At 42.5% G+C, this 27,807-nt stretch overlaps 1 protein-coding gene across 1 annotated transcript in view; it reads left to right on the forward strand.

Moving 5' to 3' along the window:
* The first annotated feature begins 7,118 nt into the window (after positions 1-7,118).
* LOC146805565 (serine/threonine-protein phosphatase 2A regulatory subunit B'' subunit beta-like) overlaps positions 7,119-27,807 on the forward strand; it is a 369,793-nt gene continuing 349,104 nt past the window's right edge. Inside the window, exon 1 of the mRNA XM_085622841.1 lies at positions 7,119-7,844. Within this exon, the coding sequence (XP_085478967.1) occupies positions 7,491-7,844 (354 nt within the window). The 5' untranslated portion in view covers positions 7,119-7,490. The remainder of the gene's footprint in view (positions 7,845-27,807) is intronic.

A 27,807-nucleotide genomic window follows, 5' to 3' on the forward strand; every position in this document is an offset into this window, starting at 1 on the left:
CCTGTTTGGACGTCTCCATGGTTGCTATGGGAGTTCGGTGCGGACGGTCTTTTTACCATACGGTTGTAAAATCGGACGCCCGGGACGGATCGTACTTGCGCGGTCGGACTTCGCTTTTCACGTTTGTACGGTAAATCGTCCGAGGACGTGTCGGACACTTTCTCCGACCCGATGACGCGTGGGGAATAATTCCCAAAGCAATTCGTATGCACTTTTTCCCATGCGAATCGTACTTGCCAGTTTGTACGGCACTTGTACGATTCGTACGGTAAAAAGACCGGATACGAGTCGTACGGGAATTTTTTTTACCGGATCGTAATCGGCACCATTGAGTTTTTTAGGCACGTAGAGATTTCCTTTATATGTTAATCTTAAAATGTTGAGGCTCCAACCCAGTTACCCAGCTTCAAGGTCAGCAGCTCTAGCTGTTACGCCACATACTCTGCCAATTTGACCGTCCCAGAGTAATTTGAGATTAAAAAAAAAGTTACCATAAAGGGGGTTGGGAGGGTTCAGGTGCCAGGCATGCATGTCTCATGTCTACTGAAAGCCTGCAGCTTTGGGCACACAGAAGATACAAAAGAGGGTGGAGCTTCCACCTTAGGGCCCCAAAGCAAGACACTAAAATCAATTTATTGCTGAAAACGGCATGCTCAGCCTGTCATCCTCCCGAGGTTGGAATGCTCCAAATTATTCTTGTTTATACTGCATATTGTTCCTAGCGCCGCACTCATTACAATAGCTGTTCTCCAAGTGCGCCTCTTTCGTCCCCTTCCAGTTGTCTTTTTTCATGTCCCTCCAACTCTCATCCCCCTTCCTTCCTCCATCTTTCTCTCTGCTTACCTCTCTTCATCTTTTCCCTCTCCTTATCTCTTCCTTGCCCTCTGTTACCGTCCCTCTGCTACACTCTTCAGTCTTCCTCAGTACCACTCCTACATTGGTGCTTGTTTCTGTTGTTCTTTGTGAAAATCATTGTACCTATGCCTTCCAGTGCTCATGTTTTATGAATGGCAGTATGGTGTGTCACTCAGTGCAAACGCATACTAAAATCAAACCTCTTAAGCTTTGTCAATACTTTAACAAATGGTCATTGGTAAAGACGTTTTGCGGGAAATGCTATAACCACAAGAACGATTCACGAACAAAAAATGCAGCATGGTAATGGTCACGTATTTCAAATAAGCGACCATCTCCAGCTGCCTGATTGTTTATTGACGGAAAGTGGCCTAATTTTCTACATTTGCTCACACTCTGAGTTTTGCCTATAACATGTGCTCTGCCTCCATGCCCCTTGGTGTGTGTTTCTGTGTGAGAGTAGAAGGTGGAGGAAGATAAATGGTCACTGAGATAAAAAATAAAAAATGAAAAGGAAATATTTTGTGCACAAACTACATATCCCTCTCTGTCTTACTGTCTATCTATTCTGTGCAGATCTCACCCCTATCTATCCACCATGCCACAAAATTCCACTTCACAAATCCTCTCCACACCATACAATTCCACTGCACACAATTCCATAACCAACAATTCCAATACAACCCACATAATTCAATACCCCACACATCCACTCTACTCCAATCCAGAACACATGGGTAAAAGACACTGGGCCAGATGTACGACCAGTTTTTGCGTGTGCAAAAAATTGCGAGTCGCAAAATAGTCTTTTGCAACTCGCTATTAGGAAGGGGCGTTCCCTTCCTAATAGCGACACTCTAGCCATGTATGAATGTTTTGCTACCGCAATTGCAAAACACTCGCAATTTACCGCCCTATTCAAGAGGGTGGTAATGGAGTCGCAAATGGGAAGGGGTCCCAGGGGACGCCTTCCTCTTTGTGACTGGCTCTAAAATTATTTTTTAAGGGCAGGCAGTGGTCCACTGCCTGCCCTTAAAAAACAAGCATTGGCATAGCCAATAGGTCTCGCCTTTCGGACCTTATAAGTGTTTAGCCATGCAATAGTTCATGTTGTTGCACCAAGGATATTGTGCTGCATAACTAAATACTTATAAGGTCCCAAAAGCGAGAACTATTGGCTATGCCAATGCTTGTTATTGTTTCTTAGAAAAAACAATGCTGTGTGAATGCTCCAGTTGTGAACCTGTGCGTATCCCAATCACTTCAAAATCTTAACTAGAAAAAACAAAACATAAATAAAATAAGTGATAGGTAGAATGCATGAATTACCCTCCATCCTTATTTATGTAAGCATTTGAGCTTGACGGTTGGTCTGTTTTTTTCTGTAGAAGTTTGACCCGGAAGAGTTCTACCATCTGTTAGAAACCACTTAAAGTCAGACCTTCCACACAACATCATCAGTCAGCTTGGGCTCACTCGAGATCACCTGGTGGGTAAGACACCTGCAGCTTACTTTTGCAGATGGGTTTGTTTGCATTCTCTTGCTATAGGTCATCTTTATCAATGTATGAAATCGTTATTGTTTACATACAAGGTTGCAACTCAGTCTGCTTTTCGCTTCCCCTTTTTTTGTAAAAATATGTGGTCTGTGGTTAGATAAAAGTGTGTACTTAAACCACTCGGTTTGATTGAAAAACACTGACTCCCTTTAAAACCTTTACCAATAGAAACCAAGACATTTTGATTAGGTCACATATTGATCACATGTCCTCTTTGTTGGGAGATGAACTGATTGCCGCTGATGTGTATCTATGTTTTTGTCCTAACTATGATGCCCACTTCTTCTCCTCTAGCTCCTATCTGGTTGTAATGATGTGTTACCCTTTTGATGACCTTTTTTTGCTTCAATGCCTTCTGTTTTCATATTTCGTTCTGGTTAACTCGCTCCCAAGCAATGTTATGTCAATTTGTGCCGCTAACTTATATCTGGAGCAAAAAACTTCAAAAAGATGCCACAAAAATAACACTCTATTCATGTTTGAAAAGACTGCTTGCAGCCTAAAATACACTTCCTGTAAAAAACAAAGCCTGAGGTCCACCAAAGCCACGCCCACCCAGTATCCCATTTTCTCATGTTAGTTGGTCAGCAGTTGGTTGCTCCGTTGGTTAGTTGGGTAACGCATTTCTGATGCTAATGCTATTCCTTCTCCTTTTCCCCAGCTGTGACATCATGTGCTTCAATCCCTGTTGTGTGAGACAGCAATAAAAATATATAAATTAAATTAATTAAACCCGTTTATTTGTGTGAGTAAAAATCATAGTTAATTGCTGAGATAGCTCTACATGTCTTTGAAGACTGTAAATACTGTATTATTGCATAAATGAGGTATTAAGAGTGTGTGCTTCTTAACTTGTACACATCTTCTCAACCCCAGCCAGTTAGATTTGCATTAATGACATATGCTGGAGAGGGAGATGGTCCCTATAGTGATGTTAAACAGACATGACATGGAGAAATTCCCTTTGTGGAGTCCTCCGAGTGGCAGCAAGGGTCTCAGTTGAGGCAAACAGGAGCCAAAATGCATCACCAAGAAGTTTGTTAATACTTTTGCGGCTGAATAACCGGCGGTAATATTTCACATATACTGCAATACATTGCACTTATTGTGGCCCTGGGACCTAACTGTAGAGGTATTCTGGGTTTTGATGGCCTCGAAATGCAGAAAAGTGTGAACATACGCAGGTTTGCCCATGTTCCTTCAGCTGGACAATCCCTGTGGGCAGAGCTTTCTTGCATATTTAATCCAGACTGGGAAGTGCCTAGTGTGGACAATGACCTTCCCATAATACCAAGCTTCACAGAGCAGTTAATCTAATTTCATTTCAAAACGCCTCATGCCAGAAGCCCCTGTGTGGCATTGCCTTAAGGGGGATGGAATCTGCAGCGACCCATCAGCGCTGCATCCCATCTTCTCTTTGCCCTTAGAGGCTCTTGCTACTGTCAGAGGCTGAAGTAGCCAGCGACTAACCCTGGGTGGAGTTCGCGGAGTTGCGCTGAGTGGGACTCCGAAAAATGCAAAAAAAAAACTCCACCCCACTACGCGGAGCTCCGCCAGCGGTGGAGTTCGATAGAAAAATGCCGTGCCGGATGTTTGTCTGCACTGTGCAATCATTACGAACGGCACCATGCACAGAGCAAGCTTTCCTTTTCTGCTGTTCGAGTAGCAGCTTTCTCAATGAGAACGGGCAGTTTCTCAACGCGAGCGGTCGCAAGCATACACGACCACTCGCAATGACAAACCTGACCACCCCGCGTTGAAAAATCTCGCCGGGAGGTTGATTTCCCACACTCGCAAACTTGATGTTGACGATCGCGAACGAGGAAAAATCTCGCAGGGAGGTTGATTTTCCTCGCTTGCCAACTTGATGTTGACGAACGCGAACGAGGAAAAATCTCGCTGGGAGGTTGATTTTCCGCACTCGCCAACTTGACATTGATGAACGCGAGCGAGGAAAAAACTATGCTCCGCTACGCGGGCGGAGTTTTTCAGATCTCTGCGGAGTGCGGAAAACTCCGCGAGCGGAGCGGTGTTCACCGCCCAGGCCTACCAGCGACTCGAGTTAAATGCACTGGGTTCAGTTAAAATATACAACACAGCGTGACAAGTTAGGCAGATGCAATTTAACTTTTTAGCCTTCTCCAAACCCGAATCATGAACAGATGAGTCTCCATGCATTATTCTCCCACACATAGGTAGTGCATGTCAAGAAATCATCCATACTGTTCCACAAACCCAGGCACGTTAGGATTAGTTGCCCAAACCTACATTATTAGTGAACTGAACATGTATTAGATAACTAGTACTTTTTTAAATGAAGTGTTTTGTTATGGTTTTGCTGCTACATTTGCTGCAAAATTAAGTGAGAATGCAAGAACAACACGAGTAACCAAAACACGAGCGTCTGTTGTTCACAATACTTGTGCTTCTCATGCTATTTTTTTGGCACAAAACTCATTCTCGTGTCTAAAAAAGACACATAGACTCATTTTAGCACTGTATGCTGGGTTTGTATTTGTCTCTTTGTTTCTTGTAACATGTGGGCAGGCACACTTGCCTCACCATTACGACCCTTACTATTGCAATGGCACTGCATGTTCTACCTGCCCTTCTATAGTGTAATACCTGACCCTCGCAGTTTGTTCACTCACTTGTGGCCCATACAAGCCCCTCCTGACTTGTTCTTACCTCTTTGTGCATGAGGGTAAAGCGAGTGTGGGGCAGCTATGATAGCATTATCAGCACCCCATGGAACCAAGTGAGTAACGCATGTTTACGTCGTTTTTCATACAGTCATTCTCTTCTGTGTATTTATTTGGAGCGCATGCTAAACTGTTCTACATATTATTTGAGAGCAACAGCACAGGTGCACCACAATAAATATTGGAACAAGATATTTTATAAAATCCACGTCCAAAGCGTATTCTTCCAAAAGTTTCTTCTTTATTCCATTTTTGTTTTTTTAAACGTAATCTGGATGATAAAGACACAGCCGACGCGTTTCATCCTTATCAAAAGGACTTCTTCAGGGCGAGATGAGTATTTTACACTGTCATAATTGGTAAATAAACCACATGGTGACCCAAGAGTGCAGTAACCAGATGCTTGCGTCCTTAATATATAGAATTAAAGGTTTTGATTGGCACCCTAATCTATTAGGATAAGGGTGATTGGGAGTATAATAACTCACAAAAAGAACAGTCCAAAGTCCCAGGTCAGGGAACTTGATGAATTATGACAAAGGTTGCACAGTTGCAACACCGACCAGAATCAGCCGAAGTCCTCCTCATCGATGGCAGACCAGACAAGTGTTCTACATATGTATTTTGAGGTAGGCCGTAGTCGGGAGTAATCTATACTTGTTTTTGTTGTAAAAGCTTGTTTTATTTGTGATGAATTTACGGCTGTAACGAAACGTTCTGCATTTCAATGCATGAATCTCAATTTACCCATCTGGGCGACCCTCCTACTCGTTCCTCTCGCTCGCCCTCTCCCTCCTCTTGCTCTGACACACACTCTTCCCGCCACTCTCATATTAGTTCACTTCAGATTTTTAAGCACAATTTCTTTCCTGTGCCTTTTAAACATTTCCGCCCCTCTAACTCACACTCTCCTCCTCTTCTTGGGGTCTCTTCTGCATACACAAGCCCTCTCTCTTTATGCGTCTATGGCCGGCTCTCCCTTTCTTTCTCACACACTCTTTCTTCTCCTCCTTCTAGAGTACATTCACCACTTCAAGCACGAACTACCTATCCCAACCTATCTTCCTTTCTATCTATTCTATGCAGCTCCCACCCCTATCTATTTACGTCACATAATTCCACTACACAAATACACTACATTCCACAACTAACAATTACAATTCAACCCACATAATTCCACTCCAAACCACATACATCCATTCCACTTCAAACCAAAACACATAGATAAAAGACATTGTCATTTACAATGCCAATAGCTTTAACTCCCACAATTACGAGACCTATTGCATTGCAAATTCTTGTTTTATCCTACTCTTGCACGGTTTTTTCATCTCTGCTTTCTCCCCTTTCCGATCTTTCTCCTCCTCCTCCTCTCTCCTATCAGTCTTTTTCGCATACTCCAGGTCAAAGTCTGATGATCAAATATAACGTCCCGTGCTCGCTACCTGTAACCACCGGCGTAAATTAAACACTAGACTAGACGGATGGATCAGTCCCAACCCACCTTCAGACCAAGGAATCCCAAAGCACCTGCGTTAACCGAGCGGCGAAAAGCTTATTAGCTCTTCTTGTAAGAAGAACGCCCGTACAGCCTGCGAAGCAATAGAACTCCACGCTTATGGACGTTTCGCAATTTCTGACGCCCCCAGAGACAGGGGAACAGCAGAAGTAAAACTGTACACACGAAAAACAGGACTTGCACGTGGTGTACTTTACGCTGCGTCGTTGCTATGGAGGCTCTCTAATGGCAACTAGTCTCTAATGACCCGCTCGCAGGCTCGGCTCCTGTTGAGCTGCGTCTGTTGTCTATCTCGAATAGTAGAAGATCCTTTCTGACAGATTACAGTCGGGATCTGCCCAGGGTCAGTTTAACTTTGCCCACGCTGCGTCTGAACTACAGATATGAGAGCAAAGAATGCTCTCTTGCTGGCTGAAAATCCGGTTCACGAATAGCTGGGCTATCGCTTCCGGAGCAACCGGATGTTTCTTTCGGGGCGGGCTATTTTATTCTAACCAATAGTAGGATGTGTGGTTAACTACGGCTTCAGAACTCCCCGTACTCTTTAGTACTGACTATAGCGTTCCAAATTATATACAACTAGCTTTGTTACCGGGCCTTGCGTTCACTAGTTAAAGTTTGTTGGATTAGAGTTGAAAGCAAATTGAGTTTGAATATTCTGGCGGGAGGTAAGGCCCACGGTCTGGATTTTTTCTCCTGATTCTGGAGGTTTGACATGTATGAACGCTCCACTTGGAAGGGCTACAGTGAGCGGCGGCGTATCATTTTAGGTACACTGGTTAAAGTGAAGGATTTTCATCGGAGGGACAAGTGCTCTATGTTTGTTTTCTTGTTTCTGAGGCGAACGTTCAGGGAATGATGCCTTCCGGAAAAGTTCTCCAGCCTGTGCTGAAGATGAAGGTCGACGAAGTCTTCCTGTGCTGGTTAAGTGACACCTCCACCCAGACGCTTCTCAAGAGCTATCTAAAAAGGACGAAAAATGGGGAGAGGATTGGCCTTGGGGAATGTAGTGACTTTGGCTCCACCACGGGGACAAGCAAAAAACATGTTACTTCAGTAGGTGGACTGGATAATATTTCTGGGAATCACCATGGAGCAACCCGCAGTCCACCTACCCAGCTTCTTTCGAACCTTGCTCTAAGCCCTTTGGGCAGCCCTAGAAGTGGCAGTAGTACCAGAGTTCGAAGATCTACAGGCGGTGGTAGTACGGTAAGATTGTCTGAACTGACCCTCTTCTACTGGAAAGTTTACTCAATTACTCATTTACTCTTTATAATTGTTTTGTGGAAACCACGTTAATATACAACCTTTTGAATTAAATATGACTGCCTCTAAAAATGTTATTGGTCTTTTAGAAAACTTGACTGACCAGGATCATACATTTTTGCTCTAATTTCAATAATGCATACGTTTTGTACTTTCTAATTTTATATCTTTTATCTACAGTCTTCAAATAATGGTCTACAAATCATCACTTTATTATTTGCAATACTTTTGACAATTCTAACTCATGAAGATAAATTCCCGTTTATCCCAAACTCTCTAAAATCATCAACTTAAAACCTGCGCAGCATGCTGTGGAATTGTTGGTTCAGTTGTATTTCAGTCTTTGTAAATTAAATCTCAAAGTGATCTGTTTTCAGCATTTCTTAGATACAGGCTGGTCCAGAGGGATGGTGCTTATCTTTCCAGTACCGGGCACTAGCAACCCCACAACCAATCCCATGGCTATTGCTTCCTTAATTGTGTATAAGTGCCCCAACATTATACATACTGGGTCAAAATAAATTAGGAAGTCAGTAGAAGCTCTTGACTTAGTAACAATAGGGTTCCAGAGGGGATGCAGCGCTGGGCAAAATGCAAACAAAGACTCCTAACGCTGGTGTTCTCTAATCTTTGGCTGGCTTGCACCAAATGTGTCTCTTGCCACGTCACTATTCTTGCTAGAGGTTTGTAGAAGTCGAACAAAGTTGACAGTAATGTAACTTAAACTTTTTAATGTGTATCTTAAGATTCATATCTATAACCAATTTGCACATTTTCTCTCCCAGTTGGGCATTCCATTGTCTTTGTTCTGAATGACCATACCATAAACAAATGTTAACTAAAGTGGAGTGGCGACCATAAAGAACCTCAAACAGCCAGTTTGCTATGTCAGACCATAACAATCTCTTGGATGTATAAATTAATCGTTTATCTGAAGATAACCATAGAGATTCTGCTGCTGTGGACTTAATTGTATCTGTGGAAATGATTTGATGGAACAACTGCTAAACATACTGAAATGCCATATATAAGATAAGTGCATGTGTAGCATCAATCTGTGACCTTAGTGCCCTTCCAATAAAATTGGTCAAATGTGCTTTAAATGCCTTGTACTATAGCTGTCTCTTATCCATGTCTGAGGTGTTGACTAATGCATCATTAGCAAACAAAGAGGTGCAGCGTTCACGCAGTTAACTGTGGGAATCCGAGGAGACTGACAGAACACTCCAACATCAACTTTATCTGTAGGGCTTACAGTCGAGGGGAAATGGGTAACCGTTGCCTTCTACCCTTGTGATATGAACAAGGACTGATTGGCAGCCAAGTTACCAAAATTGTTGCACTTGATATGCAATAATGGGCTTTAATCCACATCTAAATTATACCAAAATCTCTTCTTCTAGCCAGCACCACAAAAAGGATCGCTCCACCTTATGAAAAGTCGTTCTCGGCGCAACGAGTTTCAAAGGCAATGAAAGCAATTACAAAGTGTATGTATGTAGCAGTGTCCCTTTCTAGAACATAGTAATCTTGCCCGGACGAGACTAAGTAGCAATTATACTGGACAGATAATTGACCAAAATGCTAGCAATAATCTTAACATCTGCACCCCAAAGTGAGATGGGTACATGGGAAGGCTGGTTCAAAGTGGTTTCTGAATTTTTTGGTATCCCAATAATTCGGACCGTATCCCGTCTTGGTGGCTGGCTCACTCCATTTCAATTAAAGAGAACTTTATTTCTAAGAAAAAAAATTGCAACTTTGGGATGCAATTTAAACTCCACTAAGGTTATGAGCACGCATTTGATTGTTCTTTGAGAATTTCTGTAGTAAGATTTCCATGCAGTCTATCAAGATTGGCTCGATCTTTGGGTGCAGTTTGGTGAGAAGTCAATTCGACTTACACCTTGGATTGCTTCACCCTCCAGTTCAGTCCTTTGACATTAAGTGATAAATGTTGTATTGAACAGCTCATAGCATAAATCAATATAAATATTTGTCTCTCGTGTAGTGCACCCATTTGTTTGCCCTAGTTAACACCCCACATTCTTACCCTTCTATGCGGTGGCCAACCAATTCCCCAACTGCCAAAGTCTCCCTCCTCTTCCTCTGAACGCTACCCCAGTGATATTACGTTATGCTGTGGCAACTAATTAGTTGTCCTGAACACTGTTAGAAATCTACTTTTCCCCCTGTGCTGCCCACCACTTTCCTTGTAAATGATTTATACTAAAAATCCTTAATGTCTGTGGGATCTTGGCTTGGAATGACTAACCAACAAATTATGCATCTTCTCGAACTACTATACTACTGGTCCTTAGTTAGACTTACCTCCTGGGTTCCCACAAATCTCTTTTTTTATCCTTTCTTATAATACATTTTAACCCATTCCTGTAGTGGCAGGCTTGTTCTCCTTTCCAAATGCCTAGCCAAGTTTCTCTGAGCCACCATGTAAGCCGTAGCAAAGAAGGCATGAGTGGATTTTACATCAGGACATAGGTTACCCTCAGCTACTGCATTTAGTTCCAGTAGATTGAGCTGCACCTGAGCCAGTGTTGGACAAAGGCAAGTACACCCTGAGTTGATCATTTTTAAACAGGCATGCACTTGCTAATAAACTATCAACCCACACTACTTGAAGAGGTCAATGAGTTGGCAAAACTGACACCTATGCGCAGTTGTAAGATGGCAAATTCAGACCGGAAGAAGAATGTGTGGTTTCCATGTGGATCACAAGTCCTTGCCTAGCAGCATCAACAAGCTTTTCATGCTCTACAAAGCTATGGAAATAATCATGATCTCCAGCCAATATTGTTGGGGAATGTTCTGCATAAATGGGAAAGAGTGATCCCTTTGAATCTCTTTCAAAATCGATCACAAACCAAGTAATGAACACCTGCTGCAAAAGGTGAGCCGCAAAACCTTTAACAGTCAGTGTTGCCTCCTTCCTCTTCTGGTCCAGTAGGCGCTGATTCTTCCTTTGCTGCATGTGGTCCAAGTCACCTGTCTGAAAGTTCAGGTTTCCTATTGACGCGGTGACTGGGGAACTTCTTTTTCAACCACTTATGTCTGCAGTTTCTTTACTCTGCATAAGCAGATTTAAGTATTGCACTCAACACCCACCAAACCTTAACTGTTAAACAACATATTGTGATAAGAAAGCTGCAGAGGGAGTACATTATGGAAGTCCCTGAGCCTCGACTCTTTTTCATACTGTTTCTTGTTGAGATTGACATGTTTTAGAGACTCCTGCAATTCACCTTGCTACTGAGATTTTGACAATATGTTTTTCACTCCTGTATGTAGATTATATTATGCATTTTGATCATACCTCAAAAGGTCTCCAAAACAGGATGGCGCAGATAAAGAACTTTCTTCAACAAAAGACAGTTGTCTTTAAATGGAGGCAGCATTAGACTAGAATGTTTTGGTAAAGGGAAAAAAAAATACAAATTGTCCACATGGAGACCTGTGAAGTGGTGTGGACGTATGACTGTCTGATCATAACTCTTGTGAATTTTGGAAAGTTGAATATCTGTAAACCATAGTCTGTAAACTTATAATGCCTAGCACAAGTGACATAAATGAGTATCATTTTTGTTTACACGATCGCCGGGAGCACTTGCCGTTCTGAAGGAGAGTGCTCAGATTACCGCTGCTGGAGGTTACTACTTTATAACCCCTATTGTGGGGCTCCTTCGTTTTTTTATAATTATCAACACTAAATTTTGATGCTTCGGAGTATTTCACCTCAAATTTTTAGCCCTGATGAAGTTCTTTTGATAGGAACGAAACGCATTTGCTGATGTCCTACCTTTTATGCTACTAAAGAGAATAAAATAAATCTTAAAGGATTTATCTAACAGAGTGTGACTTGTTCTTGGTGCACCCTCCATTATCTCAAACAAAATTATTTAAAATACTGCAAACAAACCCTACATTTGGCCCTCCTCTGTTTTACTTAAAGACGTAATTTGACGTGACTAACACTTTGTATTACATCTTCAGAACCTTATGTTTATTACTGCCCATCAGGTTTCAACATTAACTTCTACTTCAGTAAATTGCACACTGCTCCCACCATTTTCCCACATGTAAAGCTGGGCTTGGGTAGTAGCATCTGGGAGCCGAAAAACAAGACTGTACTTGTTGCATTGGACTTTGTCAAGAAATTTGCCTAGATTGATTCTGAAAATAATCATACCATGTAGCAGCGAAGGAATTAATTTCCATTTAATAACCTTGCAAAGCATAGTAACATCTGGCCATGTGAGATTCTTCAGTCGGTGCAGGAATTCAGTGTTAAGGGATTGGGTTGCGCTTTCGAGATCTTGCTTGTGGAGCGAGGTTTGGCCTCTTTTGTGGAACGACACACCAAGGTACGTGTATGCTGGGAGCTTTTCTATTTTTTCATTGTTAGTTTGCCAGTCACTCCTTTTGTGTACTGAGCGGCAAAAGTGATCGTCTTGGTTTTTGCCATGTTGCTCTTGGTGTAGTTTCTGCAGCAATTATTATACCGATTTGTAAAACGCATGGCTATCTTAAAGGGTTTTCTAGAACTAAGTAAACAGAGAGAACAAAAAATAAGAAAGAATTAGAAAAGCCACACCTTCAAGTCCTTCCTGAACATACCAAGATATGTACACGATCTCAATGAGGTGGGCAAAGTGTTCCACAGTTTAGGGCTCAGGTAGGAGAAGGACTGACCACCTTGTCGAGCCTTGACAACCCTGGGGACCATTGTAAGAATCAGATTACTAGAGTGGATTGGCCACCAGTGACCTGAGATAGAGTGGACCAGAATTCGTCAGAGCTTTAAACACGTAACATAGTACTTTAAATTGAACTCACTTGCTAATCGGAAGCCAGTGAAGGTCATGAAAAAGATTAGAGGCTGGAGAGTGTTTAGGAAGATGAAAAATGTAGCTGTATTCTGAACTATCTGTAGGCACTTAAGTGCAGCCTTCAACGCCCCAGCTAGAGAATGTTACCATATTCGAGCCTGTACAACCATCCTTTGAGCTGAAACTGGAAGAAGCCAGAGAATTTTCCGTAGCGATGACACCAAAATAGAGTGAGGCTACCTTAGTAATTTGATCATCAATTGAGAGCTTGCCTCTCATCCAAACTCACTGCTCACAACTCCTGCTTGGAATGGTCCACTCCCGCTGTCAGAACTGCTTACTCGGACGACACTCCTTTACTCACAGTCACCAGCCACCTGTCACTCAACACTCCACTCTCACATGCATGGCCTGCTGCACTATCACACACTGGACCTGCTGTTTCCCATGGAGATCTGGCTGAACCCCTTATCTGCACCAAACGTTGCCACGTCCATCCATCCCAGCTACAAGATCACCATGAAGGACAACACGTCCAGAGGTGAAATTACCATCAAAGACGCCATCAGCTGCACCTCTTCCATAGACAGCTCCCCCAGCAAATGGAACACCTGTTTTTCAAAATGTACTTAACAACAAAGACCTTGCCTGCCGTCTTAGCCACAACCAACTCCTCAACATTACACAGTTCAGCTTCAGACCCAACCACAGCACTTGAAACCGTCCTCATTGCCACCACAGGTAACATCTGTATATGGATCCTGGACAGAGAAGACACGGTTGCCCTCATCCTCCTGGACTTCTCCACTGCATTCAGCATTATATCCCATCCTCATCCGACACCTGCAAAAGGCTGGAATCCATGGACCGTCTTTTCTGACTGGCAGGACACAGGCAATCAGCCTTCCCCCTACGGTTGTATGTTGTAATAACGAGTTCCACCACAATGACTTCCCTAACAATGAGGGCGCTACCACAACCTGGTCTAAACCACGATTTTTTTTACCACACATTCCTTTACCACGATTTTTTGTGTTAAAGGAATGTGTGTTAAAAAAATGCTTATCAACTTCTACCCCAATCCCCCAAACCCCTAAAAACTAATTCCCCCACCCTAAAAATAAACCTCATCACCCACACCCCCTAAAACCGAACTCAACCCAATAAAAACGAACCCCCCCACCCTATAAACAAACACGATCGCCCATACCCCCTAAAAACGAACCCCAAACTCCCATCCCTAAAAACTAATTCAAACCCATAAAAACTAATTCCCCAACCCTAAACTAAATAAATACGATCACCCATACCCCCTAAAAACTAACCCCTGAATACTAACCCCAAGCCCCCTAAAAACTAACCCCAAACCCCTCACCCCCTTAAAACTAACCCCAAACCCTGCAGCCCTAAAAACTAACCCCAACACCCCCACCCCCTGAAAACTAACCCCACACTATATAAAACTAACCACAAACCCCTCGTATCTGTTCCTGTGCGACGCTCCTCCGAACTCCGCCCTGCTCGAACACTACACCGAATCAGCCTTAACCACGCACATGCGTGGTTAAGGCTGAGTCGTTGTTTGGGCAAGTCGTTGTTCGGCTTGCGTGATTCGGGAACTTGTTGTTCCGGAGTTGTGGCAAAGGTCGTTTCCTGCCCCTTACACCTCAGATGCCTTCCACCTCATCCGCAGAGTACCACAAAGAACATCCCTTACCCCAACCATCTTTAATGTATATATGATCCCTCATGTAAGCATCCTCCACATCCACAACAATGGCGCCCTCTCCTATGCTGACAACACTCAGCTCTTACTCTTCTTATCAGACCAGACTCCCAACACCCGAAACAAGTTAATCACCTGCATGACCGAAGTTGCAGATTGGATGAAGACCAACTGTGTCGAATTGAACACCAACAAGATAGAAGTTGTGGTCCTCGGAAATAATGACTCCCGGGCAAATTTTACCTGATGACTGATTGAACTAGGACCCACAGCCCCCATACCAGGAACCCCGAAATCAACAGTAAGCTCGACATGACAGCCCAAGTCAAATTCGTCACAGCCTCCTGCTTCCACAATGTGAAGATGCTGAAGGAAATCTTCAACTGGCTCCCGAACAGTACCCTCAAAACTGTTGCACAGCCCCTTGCCACTACCAAGTTGGACTACATGAAAACCCTCTACGCCAGGATCCGCAAACAACTTATCAGATGCCTACAAACCATTCAGGACTTGGCAGCCAGAATCGCTCTCAACTTCCCACACCGCAATCGCATAACACTTCAAGGAGCTGTCCTGGCTCCCTATACGCAAATGCGCACAGTTCAGACTTCTCTCTCACACCGTCAAGGCTCTACACAGCACTGACCCAGCATACTTCCAATAGCTGTATCTCCTTTCATGAACCACCCAGACATCTCTCCTCTTCCGAAATCCTTCTTGCACACATCCCTCGCTTACGCAGAATGAGATTGGCAGTTGAGCTTTTTCCCCACATCGCTCTTCGATTAGTCCCTCCTGCCTATCCCAGATGAGGCTAGTTTCCCACCTTCTCAGTTCCAGGATATCCTCCTTGGTGATATTGCTGTTTAAAAATACTCTTAACATAACCTCATCTTACTAGGCATATATGCATCTTTGGGATGATTTAGCTGACAGACAAAAAAACACATAATAAATGTCTACACATGTAAAAATTTAACTCTAGTGAGAGCAAAGGTTGAAAGTCTTGGGTGTAACTCCGTGAATGAGAAGATCCTGAGCATTAAAACCTTTTTCACATCCCTTTTAATCAAATGTAACTCTGTTTACTCATTTATATTTGAACACTGCAGAACATTCAGTCTAGAACGAGGCGCATAGTTGTGTGTGTATATATATATGTGTGTGTATATGTATATATATGTGTGTGTGTGTATATGTATATATATATGTGTGTGTGTATATGTATATATATGTGTGTGTGTATATGTATATATATGTGTGTGTGTATATGTATATATATGTGTGTGTGTATATGTATATATATGTGTGTGTGTGTATATGTATATATATGTGTGTGTGTATATGTATATATATGTGTGTGTGTATATGTATATATATGTGTGTGTATGTGTATATGTATATATATGTGTGTGTGTGTATGTGTATATGTATATATATGTGTGTATGTGTATATGTATATATGTGTGTGTGTATGTGTATATGTATATATATATGTGTGTGTGTATGTGTATATGTATATATATGTGTGTGTGTGTATATGTATATATATGTGTGTGTGTGTGTGTATATATATGTGTGTATATATTATCTACTGGCTGTCGCCAGTAGATAGTTATAGTTACAACCTAGTTTCCATAGGAAATCTCAAAATTCTATTTTGAATAACTTTGGTGCCGGTTGACGAATCCTCGCGAAATTTTCAAAACTAATGGGGCGCTCCGTTCAGCTCCTACCCTGAAAGTCTCGGGGTGATTCGTCAAGTAGGGGCTGAGAAAAAAGGGGGGTCCCAAAACGCGTTTTCCCCATGCATTTTTCCATAGGACCTTTAGACACAGCTACAGCCCGAACGGCTGAACAGAATTACTTGAAATTTGGCAGAGAGGTAGCCATAAGGTCAAGGAAGTGCCTTTTGCAGGTCTGGTGTAAATCTGTTCAGTATTTCCTGAGAAAATAGCATTTAAAAGCATATCCATATCTATACGCGCGCACCGTGCGCGCACAGTGCACGCACCCTGCCGTGCGCGAGCGCAATTCTGATTGGTTGTTAGATGTCGGTAAACATTCGAATCGGTCGAAACCAGGAAGTGTCGGCCGCCATTTTGTCTCTCGCAGTCTGAGGGGGTGAAAAACAAAGGTGGAGAACGTGAAAAGGGGGCAGAGTGGACAGTTCCTGACCCCCTAGCCTTGGCCAGGGGGTCATAGAAGGACCCCCAAGGGCGACAAAAAACAATTTTTTTTTTTAAAATCGCGAGGTGCGCGACCCTGCGCGCACGGCACGAACTGCAAACCGTGTGAACTTGGTGCGCAAAGCGCACCGTGCGCGCACCTCGCGATTTAAAAAAAAAAATTGTTTTGTTTGAAAAACCTGAAAAAAATAAAAACATAACTTAGCATTTAAAAAACCGTACAAATTCACTGAAAAAACCATAGGTTTCACGCACGTTATAGTTAGGAATTAGCATTTAAAAAACCTTGCAAATTCAATGAAAAAACCATAGGATTCACACATGTTATAGTTAGCTGGACATTTTACTGATAAAAAACCAATGAAATTCCCCCGTTCTAGTTAGTGCAGGCAACTATAACTCACGTGATTGCAATCCTCTGCTGATGACATATGTGTCTTTATGAAAAAAAAATATTTGTAATATATGTATAGCTAAAATTTAATGGAAGAAGACATGGGCAAATAAGTGTCTAAATACAGTATTAGCATCAGCAGAGGATTGCGGTCACGTGAGTTATAGTTGCCTGCACTAACTAGAACGGGGGAATTTCATTGGTTTTTTATCAGTAAAATGTCCAGCTAACTATAACGTGTGAAACCTATGGTTTTTTCATTGAATTTATATATATATATATATAGGTGTATTTCTTCTGCGAAATAAACATCCAGCACTCCAAAGTTAAAACTGGGCACTCGGTCTTTATTTTGATGAACGAGGTGTAACATCAACACGTTTCGGCAGACTCGCGCTGCCTTGTTCACGATGTTTGTGCACCATTTTTTTCCTCAATAAAATACACATCAATTGGTGAATGACATCAAAGAGGGACTCAACATATAAAATCACAGGCTCTGCTTAATGCATTTTGGCCGCCATCTTTTAACATGTTCGTTCCTATTCCTTTAACATGTTTTTATATTGCACATTATGTCTACTTCCCTCTCCTCCCTTCATATTTTCTCTGAAATCATATTAGAGTGTGTTACTTCTTTATGTATTTACAAGAAGAGGGAGAGAAGGGAGAAGAAATATTTTTCCGCGACCCAATAATTAAAACTATTTTTTATACCGCAGGAATACATTTCCTTGCACACATTCTTAATAGTCAATTATGGTCGAAGATATCCAAACATTTCTATAAAATTTAGGATTTTTTCAAAGTGCAAGTGCAAATGATATTTGTTCTTAACGAATATAGGCGGCAAGTGCCTTTCTCATTTCATTATAAAAATTGGTAATTTAAAGTGCTAGTGCCTGTTGTGCAAATCACGCAAGAAATCCTCATTCTACTATGTACAAATAATTAGTATATATAGCATACTGTGGTTTTCTTCTATTGAAACAAAACCAAGGCCATTTTTTTATACATTCTGTAGAAAGATTAGACAATCAAAACAGTTTTTCCTAATGATGATTGTCATGACATATTTAAAGTGCAAGTGCTTATGTAAACTTAGGCATTTATCAAATAAAATACCTATTTACTTCCTTCAAACCGGCACAATTAAATAAAACAAAGTAGGGATTGTTACCACACATACATATATATTTACAAATATTAAGACCATATTTGATATTTTTTCCGCAGAGCGGTTGTTCATGTTGAATTCACCTCTATGTTGACAACTTTTCACCAATAAAAACAAGAAGGGCAAGAAAAGAAAAAACAACATATCATCAATGGTTTACCATGTGTGCAGTTTCCTATTCTCTATTTCTTTCAAGAAAGAGTGTTTCAAGACAGACACGTGTAGAGATCCTCATCCACATTTAGCCCTTGTGGTTCTTTACAATTAAATTCTAGGATGAAATATGTTTCCAATCTCCTTAATTCCTTTTCCCTGTCCCCTCCCCTCTTTTTCCTTGGGACTTCCGCTATGCAGGAATATTGTAAGAATACCGGGTTACTTTGATGGTGGGTCTCAAAGTGTCGTGCTATAGGATATGTTCTGTCTTGGTTTACGATTGCCTTCCTGTGCTGTAAAATTAGTTTGTATACAGGAAGGGTTGTACTCCCTATATATACTTTCGGACAGGGGCATCATAACAAGTAAACAACGTAGCTAAATTTACAGGTCAAAAAACTCTTAATAACAATGGTTTTATTAAAAAAAGTTTTAAAATCAGTGCAATTTACGCCATACTGGCACGCTTTGCATTTTGGGCATTTTCTAAAACCTGGTTTCTGATGCAACCAGGTAGGAGCTCGCCCTTTCACTTCCTGATATCCGCTCCTTACAACCAAATCTTTCAGTGATTTTGATCTCTTATAGGTGATGTCAGGGTGTTTCTTCATTTTGGGGCCTAACACGGGATCATTTCGCACTAGATGCCAATGTTTATTTAAAATAGATCTTATTTCTTTATGCTTTTCATCGAACGTTGGTATGAATCTAGAGTTAATATGGTTTTTATTCTCCTCTCTCCGTATTTTCCTCTGTTTTGTTCTTGATGGTTCAAACAGGATTTTCTGTCTGTCTAGGTTCCTTGCCTTAGATGAGGCCCCCTTTATTACAGCCGGGGAATATCCTCTTTGGATGAACCTACAGGTCATCTCATTCTCAATTTTATCATACTCAGCCTGATTGCTGCATGCTCTCCTTGCTCTAAAGAACTCCCCAAAGGGGATGCTTCTAATTAATGCAGATGGATGAGCACTTCCGCATGGAGCACTGTATTTCCGGCGGTAGCCTTACGGAACACTGAGGTCTCCAACTTCCCTCCCATCGGTTTGACCCGGATGTCCAGAAAGTCTATAGTGACTTTACTGTGGTGACCTACAAACTCTAGATTAATTGAGTTCCGGTTCAGGTCTTTGATGAATAATTCTATATCTGTCTCCGTGCCCTGCCACAGCACGAAGACATCATCGATAAATCTAACCCACAGTAATATGTGTTCTTACCAGTGCTCCAATGGACTGCCTCTGAGTACCTGTTCCTCCCACCAGCCAAGATGTAAATTCGCATAACTGGGTTGAAACAGGTGCCCATCGCAGTCCCTTGTTCCTGCTGAAAGAGTTCATCATTGAACAAAAAAATATTCTTTGTCAGACACCATTCCATTAATTCTAAAATCATTTTGTTGTGCTCCATGAGTCGAATTGGTCTTCTATTCAGGAAATATTCAGTTGCCTTTAAACCATCTATGTGTCTTATACTGGTGTACAGTGTTGCAATATCAAGTGTCAATAATAACATGGTCTCCGCATCCCATTGTATGTCAAAGATACACTTTAAAAAATCCGTTGAGTCTTTGATATATGAAGACAATGATTTTACAATCGGATTTAAAAAGTAATCTATGTAGCGTGATGCGTTCTCAAATAAGCTCCCACAAGATGAAATAATTGGTCTCCCTGGTGGACTGGTGAGACTCTTATGCACCTTGGGGAGCATATAAAACACCGGGATCGTTGGTTTATCTCTTTTAATAAATTTGTATTCATCCCAGCTCAATAAGCCTTTATCCTTCCACACATCCAGCCTTATGAAGAATAGTTCTTTCATTCTTTCATATTCCTTCATATTTATCCGGATGTAACAGTTACTATTGTTCAATTGATTGAGGGCCTCTTTTTTTATACAGTTCCCTACCCCATAGAACAATATTCCCTCCCTTATCCGAGGGTTTAATCAGTACTCCGTCTTCTTTCTGGAGTTTATTCACTGTCTTGTGGAAAAGTGCTTTTTTTGGACACATTTTCTTTTTCTTCTGGTTTGCCGCAACATATAGTTGTTTCATATCCTTAGTTACATTTTCCCCAAAAATGTCAAGGTTGTCTTTTATAGATTGGGGCAAAAATCTAGATGGTGGTCGAAATGGGGTATGATCTTCTTGGTTCATCCCTCCAAAAAACAGCATTGATTGTTCCTCATTTTCTGGTGGGTTATCTTCACTAGCCAGTGAGATTATATCTGTCAAAGTGGGTATGTCATTTATATTCAAGGAGGCTTCATCATTAGAGGGTTCTAGTGCTCTTTCTTGCGGTGCTCGATTGATATTGCGTTGGTTCAAATGCATTTTCGACAATTTGAGCTTCCTAATGAAACGGTATAGGTCCATTCTGTTACTCGGGTAATTATATTCATTACTACTGCAGAAGGACATACCTAATTTCAGAATCGATTCTTCATCTTCCGTTAGTTTCATATTGCTCAAATTAATCACCGTTGTATTATCCATTACTTCTTGTTTTGTTTCCTCGTATTGGAACGCAGCGATCTGTTTGCTTGCCAATCTTGTGCTCTTCCTATATCCCTCGCCTCCTCTTCTTTGTTTCCTCTTCCTTGGCCTCTTCCTTTCCCGCGTCCTCTCGTCATGCGATGGTCTGTCTGTTGTTCCAGAAGCATAAAACGGAATTCCTCAGTTACAGCTAACCTCACATCTCGCACCCCTTTATTGCTCTGCTCCTCTGGTTCTTGTTCCGATCCAGTGTCTGAGCTGATTTCACTTTGCACATTCTCCTGGTGGTTTACTTGGCCACTATAGATCTTCTGTCGCATCTCCAAATCGAATTTTCTGGCGAATGTATAGATCCGTACTGATTCGTAATCTATACGATCTCTCAAGAATTTTGTGGCTTTCCTATCTTTGATGCGTTTTTAATATTTTTCCAGCCTGCTTTTTAAATCACTTTTAAACTTACTCACTTTGGCCTTATCATCATTTTTCTCCAAGATATCGTACAATTCCTTTAATTTGGTAACCACTTCCAGGCGCTCTTTTTCCGCATATTTTACTAAGATGCGAATCATATTGTTTGAGCTAGCTGCACTGTTGTCCGCCCATCCACTGAGCATTTCTACCTGAGGATTTTCATATGTCGGGGTGATCATTATACGCAGTCCACGGGGCACCCGTCCCACCTGTAGATACTGCCGCAGAGATGCCACTTCCCACCAACGTGAGATCTCCCTTTTCTTTAGTTTTTCATACTCCTGTAATTGTCTAGCTATATCACTGCTCACTTTTGGTGCCGCTGCTCCCCTCGAAATTTGTGTCGGTAGAGCATTTTCCTCAAAGATTTTTAGTGCTTCTTGCTCCCTTGCTGCACATTCCTCGTCACTCATTTTTATTGCCGGTGCCTATTTACCCGCTGGGGCGTTATCCTTTTCTCCTCTCCCCGGGGCTGAATTCAAAGGTTCGGGCTTTCGTGTAGGCTCTTTATTTCCCCAGTCCGACTTCCGTAGCTGCCTCTGTTCCCTCCCTTTATTCCAGAGTTCGGCCACAATTACTCATCCGCGGTTTCCGTGATCCTCCGACCTCCGGTTTCCCGCTACGAGTTTGTGGCTCCTTCACTCCGAACGGCTTCTAGGAGTTTTTTCGATTGCAGCTCTTACGGGGGGGGCACGCCTGTCTCCTTTCTTCTCTCGTTGTGGCGATTTGTACTGGTGTGCTTCCTAACCGCCGGTGGTGCTGGTTCAAAGACATTTCTCGCCGCGTCTTGCAAATATCCAAATATAGGTGTATTTCTTCTGCGAAATAAACATCCAGCACTCCAAAGTTAAAACTGGGCACTCTGTCTTTATTTTGATGAACGAGGTGTAACATCCACGCGTTTCGGCAGACTCACGCTGCCTTGTTCACGATGTTTGTGCACCATTTTTTTCCTCAATAAAATACACATCAGTTGGTGAATGACATCAAAGAGGGACTCAACATATAAAATCACAGGCTCTGCTTAATGCACTTTGGCCGCCATCTTTTAATATGTTCGTTCCTATTCCTTTAACATGTTTTTATATTGCACATTATATCTACTTCCCTCTCCTCCCTTCATATTTTCTCTGAAATCATATTAGAGTGTGTTACTTCTCTATGTATTTACAAGAAGAGGGAGAGAAGGGAGAAGAAATATTTTTCCGCGACCCAATAATTAAAACTATTTTTTATACCGCAGGAATACATTTCCTTGCACACATTCTTAATAGTCAATTATGGTCGAAGATATCCAAACATTTCTATAAAATTTAGGATTTTTTCAAAGTGCAAGTGCAAATGATATTTGTTCTTAACGAATATAGGCGGCAAGTGCCTTTCTCATTTCATTATAACAATTGGTAATTTATATATATATGTGTGTGTGTGTGTGTGTGTGTGTGTATGTATGTGTGTGTATATATATATAGGCCCACTGGAGGGTTTTCTTTTGGTATCCTGGTAAAGGTTTTGAAATTGCACGAATCCACTGGAGGATGTAAATAACTTTAAATGTGACCACAAGTTCCGGCATGCATTACAATTATTTCACTAAGAAGAGCACACCGGAGGCTCATTAAACTGAATGAAATGCAGGGAACTGTGGGAGAGTAAAATGTGCCTTTTCAAACTGCCTCTGAAGAAAGAGCTCGTTAGCTCTGAAACGCGTCAGGCAACAGGACAAAACTATCGGAGTAAGGATGCCTGTTCCTTTTGAATAAAATGATTTTGTTAAATCACCAGCTGGAGGAGTGCGTGTCCGAATGCATGGGCATTTCTGTTGGGAACATATATATATATATATATATGTGTGTGTGTATATATGTGTATATATATATTACCTACTGGCAGTCGCCAGTAGGTAGTTATAGTTAGGACCTATTTTCCATAGGAAATCCGCAACATTCTATTTGGAATAACGTTGGCGCCGATTGACGAATCTTGGCGAAATTTTCCAAACTTTTGGCCAGCTCCGGTCCGCTCCTATAATGAAAATTTTACGGTGATTCGTCCAGTGGGGGCCGAGAAAAAAGGGGGGTCCCAAAACACGTTTTCCCCATGCATTTTCCCATAGGACCTGTTGACGCAGCTACAGCCTGAACTGCTGAACGGAATTACACCAAATTTGGCAAAGAGGTAGTCCTCAGTTCAGACTCGTGCCTTTTGCTTAAATGGTGTAAATCCAGTCCGTAGTTCCTGAGAAAATTAGAGTTACAAAGATAGATATATCTGGGCGGAGCCTAACCACACATCTCATCGTGAGATCAGATTGGCTGTCAGCACTTCATCCAAGAAGTGTTTGCAGCCATCTTGGGACCAATATACATGATAGCACCTCATTAAAAAGCATTGCAGTTAATAGAAGGTTTTAAGACTTTAGTTACATTATAAATCATTTGTTGATGGTACCATACTCATTTTAGGAATTGTGGTGTGTTCTAATGTGATTTTACCATGTGAAAAAGCCTTCTGCTGTGATATCATGAATCATGTTTTGAGAGAGAACTATTTTCTCATGCTTTTCCCACAGAGGTTTGGAAGGTGATCTATGAGCCAAACTGAGAGCATATTTTCTGTAAATTCACATTATCTTTCTCAGTCATGTGAGAATGAAGTCTGACATTCTCAGTAAAACATGTACATCCAACAAGGGCAGAGACTGTCAGTTGATTCCACTGCAGCTTCCCAGAGTGTTGTAAAGAACAACTAGAGCGTTAACAGTCCTACTTATGACAAACATATTGCACACCTGAAGCCATCTTGATTGGAATAAAGTGGTAACTCCTAAAACATTTAATTTACAAAGGAACAAAATGAGGTGGTTCATTTTGCCATTGAAATTATGATTAGTGCTGCAGAAAGAAAAATTAGGGCACATTTTGAGTGACTTCTCAAATCCTCTTCTATTTCATTAAAAAATTCTGATATGCAGACTGAAACATGCACTTTTAATACCAGCAGCAGACTTCCGTGGTGAGCAGTAGCTTTACTACAGTGATCTAATGAGCAACTAGAGTGCTAACATTCAGAATTTATGGCAAATGTGTGACATATCTGAATACCTTCTTGATGGTATCAAAGTAAAAAACTGAAAGCATTTCCTACTGAGGAAACTGCAGTAAATGAGGAAATTAGGAAACTTCATAACAAATGAATCTCCCAAGATGGCCACCAGAGACAAAAGAGCCCACATGCAGCTCAAATATCACCCAGATGTAGCCCACATGTAGCCCAATGACAGAAGTGTGCAAAACACTTTTGTGTATTTGCAGTTTTATATAGTGCAGACTTGTCAGGTATTGGAGTGCTTTACATGAGCATTGGTTATATCACACAAGATCAAATTCATTTTGGTTGTAGACATGGGGAGATTAAGTGATTTGACCAGAATCCCAGAATGTTGAGCTGAAGCAGAAACTCCAACCTGGTTCCCCAGTTGCAAAGTCTGCAGCTCTGGAAGTAACACCACATCCTCTCCCCTAGGTGCAACATTTAATCAAGTGGTCAACTGGATAAAAAAAATAAAGATTACAAATAATCTCACTATTTGAAAACTTCGAAAATATGTCCTCATTTTAGTTTTTTAGAGCACTAACCATAATTTTAATGCAAATAAGACCCTCTCATATATGTAATTTCTAAAGGAAATGCTCTAGGTATTACAGTTTTGATTACATCAAGATGACGTCAGGCGTTCCACACTTTTGTAATAAATATAGAATGTTAGCAATCTAGTTGTTCATTGGGATAGTGTTGAGAGGCAGAGGCCAGGGGCATGGACTTTGAAAATTGAAGGCAGATAGGTGTTCTGCTTGGGTTTTCGGATCAGATAGAACCCGCTCATCAGAGCCTCACTGACCCAGCCAGAACGTTACCCCCTCCCTAGAACCTATTTACAATCCTACAACCACATATATCTATCACCTAAGGACAGGGGATTCCTACTATGCATACCAAGATCTCACAATCGGCGGCCTCGCGATCCCATACGGATCCAGACCTTTCTGCCAATACGACAGTATCACAAGTGGCGGCCTCGCGGTCCCATACGAACCCAGACCTCTCTGCCCATACGACAGTATCAGCACAATCAGCGGCCTCGCGATCCCCTACGAATCCAGACCTCTCTGCCCATACGACAGTATCACAAGTGGCGGCCTCGCGGTCCCATACGAACCCAGACCTCTCTGCCCATACGACAGTATCACAAGTGGCGGCCTCGCGGTCCCATACGAACCCAGACCTCTCTGCCCATACGACAGTATCAGCACAATCGGCGGCCTCGCGATCCCCTACGAATCCAGACCTCTCTGCCCATACGACAGTATCACAAGTGGCGGCCTCGCGGTCCCATACGAACCCAGACCTCTCTGCCCATACGACAGTATCAGCACAATCGGCGGCCTCGCGATCCCCTACGAATCCAGACCTCTCTGCCCATACGGCAGTATCACAAGTGGCGGCCTCGCGGTCCCATACGAACCCAGACCTCTCTGCCCATACGACAGTATCACAAGTGGCGGCCTCGCGGTCCCATACGAACCCAGACCTCTCTGCCCATACGACAGTATCAGCACAATCGGCGGCCTCGCGATCCCCTACGAATCCAGACCTCTCTGCCCCTACGACAGTATCACAAGTGGCGGCCTCGCGGTCCCATACGAACCCAGACCTCTCTGCCCATACGACAGTATCAGCACAATCGGCGGCCTCGCGATCCCCTACGAATCCAGACCTCTCTGCCCATACGGCAGTATCACAAGTGGCGGCCTCGCGGTCCCATACGAACCCAGACCTCTCTGCCCATACGACAGTATCAGCACAATTGGCGGCCTCGCGGTCCCATACGAACCCAGACCTCTCTGCCCATACGACAGTATCAGCACAATCGGCGGCCTCGCGATCCCCTACGAATCCAGACCTCTCTGCCCATACGACAGTATCAGCACAATCGGCGGTCTCGCGATCCCCTACGAATCCAGACCTCTCTACCTAGACGGCAGTCTCATACGACAGTTCATCCTATGATCATCATAACATACAAAAAGGGAATCAGTCTCACTATTCATCAGATCACACAAGGATTGCCAGTTCGGGCATAGCCTGTTCTCAGGTTTGAGGGGCTCCTCTTTCCCTTATTCAGTTACCACTTACCTGATCAGGGTTAACATCTGTTCATGTAGCCACAGCTGACTAGAAGAATAGGCTACCCTCTTATACAAGAACACGCAGCACATGTTGGTTCACTACAAACTGGATACTTTATTACTCATTGCATACACAATCACATAACATTACGATATGACACATAACCTGCAAAGAAAAGTGAAAGATTAAGTTGTACACTCTAATAAGAAAGGGTCGACATCACCTTAGTAGTATGTAGCCTGCACTCAGTGGTCATCTAGGCTCCCTTCTCGTCTGTGCCTCGGCTCGCCTGGAATCACCCTTCTCCGAGTCACTGGGACCTCTTCCTTATCGGCTACTCTCTCCTCTCTGGCTATTCTGTTAGGAAAGCATCTTTCTCTCAGTTCTTCTCCGCCTTCAAGATGGCGTCTTGTCTTCCCTGGAATAAGTAGTAGCTTTACTGCTAACGGCTAGATGCCGCCTACGGACTGAACATGTAACTGCCTCAGACTTTCACTAATATAGAGGTGCATTTCCTCATGGAAAATTCCGGCCCGTAACCTGCCGCCCACCAAATTCTTGTACCTCCCCGTACCAAGGACACGTTCCCAGCCGGCCGGCCTGATGTAGTGTCTTCGGCATGAAGAAAAATACAATCCTTCGATAAGGGCCGGCCTGAACCAGTTCTCTCCAAGCGAATAACACCTCATAACTAAAACATTACTCTTGACCTAGAAGAATCCCAAGCTGCCGGAGCAGAAAGAAAGATGGAGTCTCTCCCGTTTGAGGCCTACCAGGCCTGAATTCAGCACAGCTCCATGAAATACCCTCACTACAGGACAGGTTATCCCTAATACTAACAAATCTATCCCCTAGGCTATGTGTGCAAGCCCTGATCTATGGGGAAGAGCACAGAATCATGTTGAAGTGCCTAGTAAATAGGCTCCATTCACTACTCTAACCCTTAGGCTTGAATGGTAAGAGACTGAAGTCACATTCAATCACTTGTTAACACAAGAAGACCGGGAAAATCGAGCAGAACAATAGGAGAGTGCAGAGGCAACAATTTGACCACACTGGGCAGGCAGGAAGTGCAGTGGCAGCACAACAGACTATGGAGGGCAGTGGAAAGGGGGACAGGTGCAACAAACCAACAATACAGGACTGGCAAGAGAGGCTGTGGCAATATAATAGACCATTGTGGGCAGAAGGAAGAGGCAGTGGTAGTACAACCATACATGCCAACAGACCCATTTCAGCCAGGAAACGTCCAATGT

This window comes from Triturus cristatus, chromosome 8 (assembly GCF_964204655.1).
Source record: "Triturus cristatus chromosome 8, aTriCri1.1, whole genome shotgun sequence".
Lineage (NCBI taxonomy): Eukaryota > Metazoa > Chordata > Amphibia > Caudata > Salamandridae > Triturus > Triturus cristatus.